Source organism: Hyperolius riggenbachi, chromosome 3 (genome assembly GCF_040937935.1).
Source record: "Hyperolius riggenbachi isolate aHypRig1 chromosome 3, aHypRig1.pri, whole genome shotgun sequence".
Classification (NCBI taxonomy): domain Eukaryota; kingdom Metazoa; phylum Chordata; class Amphibia; order Anura; family Hyperoliidae; genus Hyperolius; species Hyperolius riggenbachi.
The window spans coordinates 36,491,035-36,502,882 of NC_090648.1; the positions used below are offsets into that span (position 1 = coordinate 36,491,035).

The window sequence follows — 11,848 nt, forward strand, 5'->3', positions numbered from 1 at the left end:
ATAAATAACGAAATTACAAATAAAACACAAATTATGTTTTAACTAAAAATTACAGCACAAAATTACAAATTACGATTGTTCTGATAAATTCAAATTACAATGTTGGGTCGTAATTGCGAAATTACAAAAATGCTAAATTTCGTCTCATTACCAGTGTGGTTGCAGAACACTTTCCAATGCACCATTCTTTAGTGTACTCCACTAGTAACCGCTGGCTGCCAGATATTGGAATGAAGATATTCAGCAACCGCTGGACCGCATTACACCCGTAATTACATCCGTGATCACAAGTTTGAACCCGCCAACTTAAACGGTTAATAGCAAAGTCCCCGTATGTGCTAGAAACACCAAGTTTGCAGGATATGTTGAGAAGAACAGTGGGAACAAGAGAAAAAAAATCAAAAAGACCTTATAGTTTTTGAGAAAATTGATTTTAAAGTGGATCCGAGAAACTTTTACTCATTACATAATTGTGTTCCTTTCATATAGTTTATAGGACATTCCTCAAGCCAAATACTTTTTTTGTTTTCTTTTAATATTCTAATCCCCTATAAACTAAACAAGCCTTGCCCACAGCTTCTCCAGAGAGCCTTGGCACTTTGAGCCTTAGTAGCAAGGGCTTATGGGAGCTCAATCTGGGCAGGAGGAGGAGGAGGTTACTAGCCAGAGATTTCAGAGACAGAGGGGAGGAGGGAGCAGTGAAATTTTCACAGGCTGAGGGCTGGAGATGCTATCAGCTTGCCTGTGTGTAATGTGACAAACAGAATATTGCTGCTCTCATTGTATTACAGGAATAAATAATCATAAACTGTTGAAGCTGTTTGCAGCTAGCTAGATTTGCTATCTAAACTTTAGATAAGATATATAGACAAGTTACTTGTTATAGTTAGTTTTTCATCTTGGATCCTCTTTTAAGTTACCATAGGAAAGAAGTATACATTTAAATGCGGTGAATGATAGATAATGTATCAACCTAACAGGAGTGTAAATTTACATATATCAAAAGAAAGAGCAATGAATGTCATGGTGGGGTTTCCAGGGGGTGCGTACGGACCCCCTGGAAACCCCTCCGGAGCTGCAATGCTTTGGCAAGGGATCACTATACAGATTTTCTCAAAAACTAGTAGGTCTTTTTGAAAAAAATAAAAAATCTCTTGTTCCCACTGTTCTACTTAACATACTATGCAAATTTGGTGTTTCTAGCATGTAAATAACTGGTAAAGTCGGCGGGTGGATTCCCACTCGTGTGAATACGGTGGTAAGCCGGGATTACAGGTGGAATGTAGATGAAATTACGGATGCATACAAAATCGCCATCCATGATCGCGGCTGATCATGTATAACGATTTTGAGCCCATGATCGCTAAAACTGACTCAGAATCACCCGTGATTCTGAGGTTGTGATGAACATCCCTACAGGCAGATGGATTCTCTTATTCAGATGTGGGTGCAGCAGTCACAATATGGAAAAAGCATTCCCAGCTTGGCCCAGAAAAATCAATATGTAATTTGAAACTGGAAATGGTCTAGTTAAATTTATATTTTCTCCTATTGGAGAAAACTGAGGCTCTATAGTTGGGTATACTAGCGGTACCTGGCTCATCACATCTACAGTACAGCGAATGATCACTTTAAATATGATTAGCAGAATTAGAGTTCTCACCTGTGTACCTCCCATAGACCAGTGCAACAAGCTTGAGTTGATGGTGAACACTGGACCAACCGATGTGGAGCTGTCGTAGCTTCCAACATCAAAGTACCGCATGGAGCCATCTGAGTTCTTCTGCCAGTTAATAATGTTGTAGATGGCAGGAACATCTCCATTTTCATCAAAATAGATCTCTCTCCCGGTGCTCAGCATTATCCTGACATTCTGTATGTAGTGCAGGAGCTGTAATGGAAGAAACATGTATGTGTTACCAATTCTTTTCCTAGAAACATAGTGCAAACTTTGTAAAAAAAAAAAAAGAAGAAGAAGAAGAAGAAGAAGGCTTCTTCTTCTTTTTAGAGTCCCCATCTGCAAGACTCTAGTCATGTTGGTCATCATTTAACCCGACAGATATGTGCGGCATATGATGAGAGATTGCTGTAGTATGGAGAGTCACTCCACTTTGCTCCTCACCATGGGCATAGTAATAGCCTCTACAACACTCTACATGGTGGTGGTGGTGGGGGCTGGGAGGGTCCTGTACATAGTTAATGCATAGCAGTAGTGGAGTGGTACTGTTGACCAGCTCCTGGCAACAACACAGGTCCTCTTCACTTCCTCTTCAGAAGTACTGTGCAGCCAGCCAATCACACTCTTGCATTATGTACAGGGCCTGGCCCCCAGCTCTTGGCCTGCCCTTCCTCACCACTGGAGGTTGGGGGGGAGGGGCAGCAACAGTGGAATGCATGGAAGTCAATCACAGAAATTTTACATTTGTTAGTGGCAGTGGTGCAGCGCGCATGCCCAGAGCGATGCAAATATGTCGGGGATGCTTGGAATCCCAGTGATGTGCTTCCTGTCCAGCAGGGAGTACATCACTTGGTGGGGGGTGGTGAAGGGCGTGCAGGGGGTGTGAGGGGGGTGGCACTCTGCCACAGGATCATATGAATGACGGCTTGTGCGTTGTGGTGCAATGCGATGGGAGCCTTAGTATGCATACACACATCCAATTTTGATTGGCTGATTGGCTAAATTTACCACTTTCATTTAGTATGAGGGCCAACAGATTTTGAACAGTATAAATAGATTGAGAGTTTCATAGTCTGAGAGTTTACCTACACAAACTACATGGAGCACTACATGGTCAGTCATTGGACAATTAAAATGAAATGTATACAGTATATGTGCCCTTAAAGTGACACTGAAGCTAAGACAAACTTATTAGATAATGAATTATAAGTGTAGTACAGATAATTAATACAACATTAGTAGCAAAGAAAATAGTCTCATGTTTTTATATTCAGTTATATAGCTTTTTTTTTATAACATGGCATCATTCTGTCATATTTGGGATCACACACAACACTCTGTATTTTAAACTATGAAACAGAGCAGAGCTAATGACCCTTTGAACTCTCCTGCAGTAAAACCTTATCTGAAGCTGTTTTAACAGTTCCTTTGATTTATAAGTGCTTCAGAAAAAAGGACTGTATCAGACACAAGTTGGGTCATAGAGCTCAGAGAAGCTCTTTTCCATAGATAACAACTGAAGTTTTTTTTTTAACTTTTCTTGTCCTGGAAACAAGATGAAACTCTTACCTTTGCTGCTAATCTTCTATTTCTTAGCTGTACTACACATACAGTTCATCATTATTTCATAAGTTTATTTTCATTTATGATTCCCTTCAAACTTCACACATATTTGTGAGTACTCTTGCCTGGCAGGATCAGGACATTGTCCCTTGGCAACAGTTAGTAGCCGAAGCTGTACTGATACATCCGTAGCAGGGGCGTAGCAATAGCCATAGCAGCCATAGCAGCTGCTATGGGGCCCTTCAGCAAACGGGGCCCAGTGGGTATTTGATGTATTCACTATTAGCTTTCTTGTGTTTCTTCACCCTCTGACTTTATCTCAGTGCCCATAAACTATGTGCAGCGTTGAATGCATGGGAATGTAAACTACCCAATTAACTCATATCCACAGGGTAGGGGCAAGTGGCATTGCTTAAAGCGGATCCAAGATAAAAAGTAACTATAACAAGTTCACTTCTCTATATATCTTATCTAAAGTTTAGATAGTTTACACAGCAAATGTAGCTGCACACAGCTTCAACAGTTTATGATTATTTATTCCTGTGATACAATGAGGGTAGCCATGTTCTGTTTGTCACATTGTCACAGGCGGAGGGCTGGAGATGCTATTAGCTTGCCTGTGTGTAAATTCAGTCCCCTCTCCTCTTCCCCTCTGCCTCTGAAATCAATGGCTCGTAACCTCCTCCTCCTCCTGCCCAGACTGAGCTCCCATAAGCCCCTGCTACCTGGGACTGAGTGCCAAGGCTCTCTGAAAAGCTGTGGGCGTGGCTTGGTTAGCTTATAGGGAATTAGAGTATTAAAACAAAACAAAAAAAGTATTTGGCTTGAGGAATGCCTCATAAACTATATGAAAGGAACACAATTATGCAATGAGTAAAAGTTTATCTCGGATCCACTTTAAGAGTGCCTATATCTAAGGGCCCCAAGAAAGTTTTGCTATGGGGCCCCTTGATCTCTAGCTACGCCACTGATCCGTAGCATGCATTTGAGAGGGGTGAAGGGATGATTACATGTTGGAGGTGCAAGGAGCAAGTTGGAGGTAGTTGAGCAATGGAGAGACAGATAGCTCTCAGGTGATATGATCAGCATGCTGGGTTGCCAATGTAACAGGGCTGATGTACACACTAGCCTGGGGCGGTCTACAATGGCCGCCTTGGCCTAATTTACTCTATAGTGTGCTCAAACCTTTAGAATCCACAAGTCTGTTACCTGCCATGGTTTGAAATTCCAAATGCTTGAACATGTCTCAACAGAATGGAGGCCTCCACCTTTCTTACAGTTTCTCATATTTTCAATAGCTTTGGCTAAAACCTGGACAGCAGCATAAACACTGTGAGTGAATCTAAAACTTGAAATGTACATTGGGCTGCTCTTTACACTGCTCACACTCTCATTCCCCGTACATTTTTTGAAAGAGGCTTCCAATGAACTTGAACTGTTTATTCCGCTCAGAAAAGTGCAATTGAAGATCTTTTCCCAGAATAATTTAACCCATTTCTGTTGCAGGTTGGAGGAATCCTCAGCCGTGAGAAGAAAACCGCTGAAACCAGGAATTTTTGGATTACTGGTACCTAACCCAACTGCCCCAGACAGAACTTTAAAGTACTTCCCCAAGGAAAACAAGGTGGTCTGGGCCCAGCCAGCATTAGCAACAAAAATCTTTCCACTAACATTCTGATTCAACATCTCATTCATAATAGGGACCATGTCAACGTCAACAACAAAGGCAAAAATGGCTGTTGCAGTTGACTCTTTTATGACATTGACAATATGAGGAGCATTTCGATCTGGTTGACTTAGAAGAATGTTTTCCGTGAAGGCCACACAACCTCCAGCTTTTATTATTTCTTGTTTGATTGGTTGTGTTCCAAGTTGGCCATAGTCATTATCTGGTGCCAGCAGGCCAACCCAGGTCCATCCAAAGTGAAGAACAAGTTTGGCTAAACCCTTAGATTGAAACTTATCGCTGGCAAAAGTCCTAAAGAAAGAGGGAAACCTTCTACGATTACTGAGGAGGGATACACTTGAGACAGGACTTATCTGAAAAATATTTGAATTATGTAATAAATAATTTGGGGATGCTTAATGTATATAAAGTATTTTGATGATGATGACGATGACAATGGCGATGACAACAATGACGATGATGTTTGTTATTATTATTATTTTCATGTAGACCTCATAATCAAGAATGAAATGTTTCAAAAAGAAATATCATACTCAGCTTTTTAACTTAAAGGCAGTAAAAGGCATGTATAATGAAGAGTCACCAATAGCCAAATTAAAAGGAACCTATAGAAGCTGCCATATTTATTTCCTTGCCTGGCAGTGCTGCTGATCTTTTTGATCAGTAAGGTGTAAATCACACCCCTGAAACAAACATGCAGCTGATCTTGTCAGATTTGTCATAGACATCTGATCTGCATGCTTGTTCAGGATCTATGGCTTAAAGTATTAGAGGCAGAGGGTCAGCAGGACAATCTGGCAATGTGTATTATTTAAAAGAAAATAAATATGTCAGCCTCGTGTCATTTAATAATTTCAAATGATGAGAACTTATATGAATATAAATAGAGGGATATGAAAAGTGCCATTATTTCTACCGAAGTAACGATGCTATTACACTGAAGAGGTGTATTGGCAGTTATGTTACTTTTAGCTAGTTTACTATCACTTTAAGCAACAGCCTTCACTGAGCATACAGGCAGTGGCATATCAGTGTCCTAAAGTGGTAGGAAACTTAAATTTCATCTCTGGCCTAAAACATTAAACACATCATAAAACTAATAGGAGAAAAATGACTGTTTTAAAGTTACTGGAAGGGGTAATACTCCTGCTTTGACTTTCTCTTTAATCAGAAACTTATTGATATGACTGCCTTTGCAGTGGACAAATTATTAGATTGTGGGCTATATTTGTTGAGTAAAAAAATGTAGAAAAACTTTTCCTGTGTCCAGGAAGGATGCAGGTAACCCGGAGAATGAAATTTGGCTAACTGGTATCGCAAGAAACTTGGGCGCTGCCATTATAAATTGGCGCTATGGTGTTAAATTTGGGAGCCCGGTTAATAGCAAATTTCACACTATATCTGCTATATATTATCATAATAGCGGCGGATTGGCGGCAGGGGTCATTTAAAAGGGAACTTCAGCCTAAACAAACATACTGTCATCAAGTTACATTAGTTATGTTAGTTAGAATAGATAGGTAATATAATCTCTTACCCACCCTGTTTTGAAAGAACAGGCAAATGTTTGTGATTCATGGGGGCTGCCATCTTTGTCATGGGGGCAGCCATCTTTTTGGTTGAAAGGAGGTGACAAGGAGCAGGAGACACAGTTCCAACTGTCCTGTGTCCTGATTACCCCTCCCAGCTGCACATGCTAGGCTTCAAACGTCAAATTCAAAATGTAAAAAAAAAAATGCACCAAAACAGCAGAACGAGAACAACAAAATCAGAAATCTCATCATGCTTTGCACAGCATTAGGGGGAAAAAGCCCGGGCAGTTTTCTTCTGTGCAGCTAAAAATCAGGCTTGTATAAGAGAAACAAAGTTCTGATGCTGTGAAACTGTTAAAGAAACACCAAGCCTTTTTCAGTGCTGTTGAGTCGATTTTTAGTCCGGAGGTTCACTTTAAGGTAAAGCATGGAAGGTGGTGTTTTAAGGGTTATGCGTAAAGGGGGGCTTAAGGTTTAGGCATGGGGAGCATGATAAAGGTTAGGTGTGGAGAGGCTGTTTTTAAGCGTTAGGCATAGGTAATGTATTTTCCGATATTTTACTACAAAAATGTACACTTCTAAAACACAGAATACCAGTACATTTTACTACTACTTCTACTAGATGAAAATAGACACCCACATTTCCTAGTGGAGCTTTTTCATGCTCGTGAAAATAACTTCCTCTGCTTTGTTTTCTCAGCAATTACTTAATTACAAGAAAATCTGATAATTTGTCCAGCAATCAGCAATGGTATCAGTTAGCTTCAGTCAAGTTGAACTGTGCCTTCCAGTGATTTTACACCAGCCTTTCTTTACATTCTGTAATGCTAGGTACACAAGACTTTTCTGGAAGATTTACACTTTTCTGGCAGGTTTACCTGCTGTTACGCTCAGTGGTATATTCTCCACAGTCAGCACGTGGTGTATATCCTGACGTGAAGGAGGTACACACGCTAGCACAGGGAACCAGGATATCCCCAGTTGTAGTGGAGGAGAGGACTGACTCCCGTAGGAGATGTGGCGCACAGAGCAGGCGTAGATCCGAGCAACCACAAACAATACTTAAATACAATGTATAAGATATTCCTAGCGTATTTTTGATTACAGCTATCAATGAAGCTACAAATGACTGACTAACATATGTATATATTGGCGAAGAACCAATATATAACATAAGCAAGAAACACTAGCTAGGAACCGGAACAATACAAGGAAAAGGACTAGGAAGGATTTGCTACTTCTACGCAGAATTGAGCGTAATCCACGCAAGGTAACAGGAACAGGACTCAGAAGGATTCGCTACTTCTACGCAGAAGTGAGCGCAATCCACACAAGGTAACAGGAACAGGACTGAACTAACTAATCACGGGTGATCACGATACGTGCAACCTACCAAAACGTGCTGGAAACTGACTGACTGAACACAGGATATAAACAGTTCGAGTACGTATTTATCAGTGACACTGATGTATTACCGTAACACGAATACAAGGAAAATAACAAACACGCTAGTATGCGTATATATTGGCGATGAACCAATATATGATGCAAGACTAGCAAAGTAACAATTACTGATAACAAGAGCAGGACTGGAAGGACTCACTGACCCCTGCGCCTGAGTCAGTGCAGTCCACACGGACTAGGAACGGGGGGCCCAGACAGAGTAACAGACTGATCTGAAACTATGATAGCCCGTGGAGCCCTGCAGGAAGCAGATCTTTATACTGAGGTCATCCAATGGGAGCAGACATGCAGATTCCCACACAGGTGAATGGCAATTATTCAATCCTGAGCTGGCCAGAACTGCAGAGCCACTGCAGATGGAATCAGCAACTAGTTTGTGTGCAAACCAAACTATGCAAGCAAATGCATGTAATGACATCAGAACTGCTTGGGTTGCAATACCACTGCAGCCAGCAGTACACGCTGCAGAAGCGATCGTGACACCTGCCAGATCAATTTTTCCAACATGTACGATCTCAATATCGATCGATTTTCTAATTGTTTTTCCGGTTTCCATTCACTTTCATGAAAATCGATCAGAAAACTGAAATTCAGATTGGACAAGTTGGAAAACATTGATCTGGCAGGTGAATCTGCAAGAAAATTGTATTGTGTGTACCTAGCATTAGTTTTATGTAAAGCAGAGATGCAATGATGTTTTTTTTTTTTTACCACTTTAATATGAAGCTAAAGGAAAGAATGCATGTAAGCTGTATTATTTTACACAAACATTTTACTGTTAATTTATTGGTACTATAATTAGGATGGAAAAGAAGCTTACCTGAGGGTACCGTAAAACGCCTAACATATTGGCCAGGATGATGGAGTTTGCAGACACCACTGATGCGATAACTGCTGTGAATGGAGAATTGGAAAGACATCGATAGTTGGGGATAAGTGGGCTGGATTCAGTCACAAATTGTAGAGCTCCTTGTAGCTCATAATGGGGAACGTTACAAGAGTCGTACATCCGAAAGCCTAAAGTAATATTAGGCAGGATTTCTACATTCACATTCATCTCCTCTATAGCAAAGACGAGGGTCTGAAATAATCGGTAATAGTCCAAACTGAATCTTAAAATCAAGCACAAGATTATCAGAAATAAGTGAAAATTTTTTTAAAATGTATAAATCAGTTTAACATTCAGTTAAAGTACAGCGCCTAAAGTGCAGTGTAGAAAATGAAGACCCATATGCAATTCCCCTTTTCTCCTGAGGAGATAATTTTCATATTCTCACTTTAAAATAACTTTTTAAGTATTTCACAATTAAGAAAGTACCAAAAAGTAAGTTAAAAAGTACTATCAAAATGATTTTGAGTATTTTTCTGCTTGCTGGTAGTTTAAATAGATAGTTGATATTAAAAAAGGAAAAAAAAATAAAAGTAGTTGGAAATAGTACCGCTAAAATTATTCTGAGTATGTTCATACTTTATGGGGCTGAAAGAGAATCTGTACTGTCGAAATCTTACATAAATAAACGTACCAGCCTGTTTGTTGTCTTCTCCTAGCCCCCTATGTGACATTAGTGCCGCTCCCCACTGCTTTCTTGGTAATAAAATCACTGTTTTATTCATTGACTTTGTAAACAATGAAGATGACCGCCAAACAGGAAATACATCATCAGAGCATGTGTCTGTTTGCAGAGTCTCCTCTCAAACGTGACTTGACTGCTGTAATGTTTCTCCCACTTGTTGCCTTAGCTGCTTGTCTGGGCTTTAAACTGATCTTTCTGCACTCACAGTTTTTCACAAGGTCACAGACAGACTGGCTGTGAGCAGAGACCTGTCTGTGAGGGATAAACAAAGCACACAAATAGAGCCTGCAGGGGGCATGGAGGGGGCATGCATAACTTCTCCCTATCACAGCAGAAGCATTGCATTCCTCCTTGGCTCGACAAGGCTTGACAAAGAAAAGAAGATTAGATATAGTACAGAGACGGTGCAACTAGAAAAGGCTGCAGTAATCCAGACCACATTAGAACAGGTATAGGAACTTATAGGATAGAAAAAAATAGGGCTGAATTTTTTTTACAGAGTCTCTTTAAAATGCATTTTATTGATAATGTGGGAAAGTGGCATATAGACTGAAATCTAGTATTGCTGGACAAAATGATATCAGAATGTGGAGGTGCAAAAATAGGTCTCGCACTAACCTTTTGGCCTATATGCAATTCACCTTTTCACCTGAGTTTTCTCCTAGGAGATAATTTTTCATCTTCTGTTTAAAATAACTTTTTAGCACTCTATAATTGAAAAAGTTCCAAAAAGTAGATGACAAAGTACTATTAAAATTATTTTGAGTATTGTTTTGCTTGATGGTGGTTTAAAAAGCATTATATTTACAAGTAGAGATGTAGCGAACGGTTCCCGAACCGTTCGCCGGCGAACATCTCTGAATACATGGGGCTTTTACTACTTCCGGGTCGCTCTGACCCGGAGTAGTACGCCTGCGCTGCTCGGCGAAGCGCGTCCTAGATCGCGCTCCTGTTGCCGGGCACTCTCTGCGCATGTGCGTGACGTCATGAACGTCAGGCGACCCGGAAGTAGTAAAAGCCCCAGAGATGTTCGCCAAGCGAACAGTTCGCAACATCTCTATTTACAAGGTATGAAAATATCACCTTGGAGAAAACTCAGGAGAAAAAGTTAATTGCATATGGGCCATTGTATCTGAGATTACACAGGGTTCCCTGGTGAATTTTAATTTTTAAAATATGTGCATACTTGCATACATACATGCGAGTATAAAAACTTACGTTGCACAGGTTGTCCTCGGCGGTGTTGAGCTGAAAGACATTTTTTGATAAACCTTATCTGAATGAATGGGTAACGACACACCGATCATCAGATCTCCAAGTTGAGTTATCCCCTCCAGATCTGACATTACTGGCAACTGGCATCTCTGCCCAAGGAAAATGTGAACTATACTGGAGCAAAATAGCATGACTAACCTCACTAGAAAACCACTCTTCTTCATTGTTAGAAAATAACATAAAATTGCTCATTGGATAATGACAACTTTTCATTATCTCGTAATTACACTTGTAGCCTAGAATGAATAGGTGCCTATAGAACACGACATTTTATAGTTGTGGTTTAGCAGTGCAGTCTATGTCTAATGTTCTCTTCTATTTATAGTGAAAAATACTGAAATGCTTCCATCGTCTGTAGGGCTCCAGCCAATTATACCCATCACATTTCTTTAAAATTACGACAGAATCTTTCTCGAAAGACAATAAAATTACACTTATACCCTGGCGGAAAAAAAATCACTACGGTAATTGGACAGATGTGACCTCTCCAGTGTATTCCCTTACAAGTAAATGGCAGCAGTGCTGGTAATTTCTGAATGCTGGTGTACTGCACTCAGGCATAGTGTGAAAAATAAAAATGATTGTGAAAAAGTTTAGTGAGAAGAATGTTTAAAGTGGACCCAAACCAAACATTTTTTTTTATTTCAAAATATTTAGTTGCACCACTCTGACACATATAAAAGATAAATAAACACTCCTTCAAGCCTATGAGCATTTCAGTGCATGCTTTTCACCCTTCTCTTTTCATAACTAGAGTTATACAGGGGGCAGCCATTAGCAATTCCTCCTTTGCCAGACACCTGCTATTTCACCAGTTTGCCGGTTTCTGTCCCGGCAATATGAAAGGAAGGGAGGGGTTTCTCTGATAAATGTACAATATTTTATATTTGTCATCATGCAGCTGAAAAAAGGCTGCTATTTATTATTATAATTTAGAAAATAGATTTTATTTATGAAATCTTGTATTTTTAATTTGGGTCCACTTTAAGTTGTTAAAGTGGAAGCAAGAATGCCATTTTATCTATGTATGTTTTTTTCTTTTCTTAATATTTTTTTTATTGTTAATTTCTGTTTT

At 39.9% G+C, this 11,848-nt stretch overlaps 1 protein-coding gene across 1 annotated transcript in view; it reads right to left on the bottom strand.

The window, feature by feature from the left end:
• Positions 1-10,844, bottom strand: part of LOC137562028 (extracellular calcium-sensing receptor-like) — a 30,923-nt gene extending 20,079 nt beyond the window's left edge. Inside the window, exons 1-4 of the mRNA XM_068273370.1 lie at positions 10,717-10,844; positions 8,745-9,036; positions 4,451-5,281; positions 1,664-1,891 (exon numbers count right to left, since the gene is read on the bottom strand). Coding sequence (XP_068129471.1) covers positions 1,664-1,891; positions 4,451-5,281; positions 8,745-9,036; positions 10,717-10,844 — 1,479 coding nt within the window. The remainder of the gene's footprint in view (positions 1-1,663; positions 1,892-4,450; positions 5,282-8,744; positions 9,037-10,716) is intronic.
• Between the last annotated feature and the right edge of the window lie 1,004 nt (positions 10,845-11,848).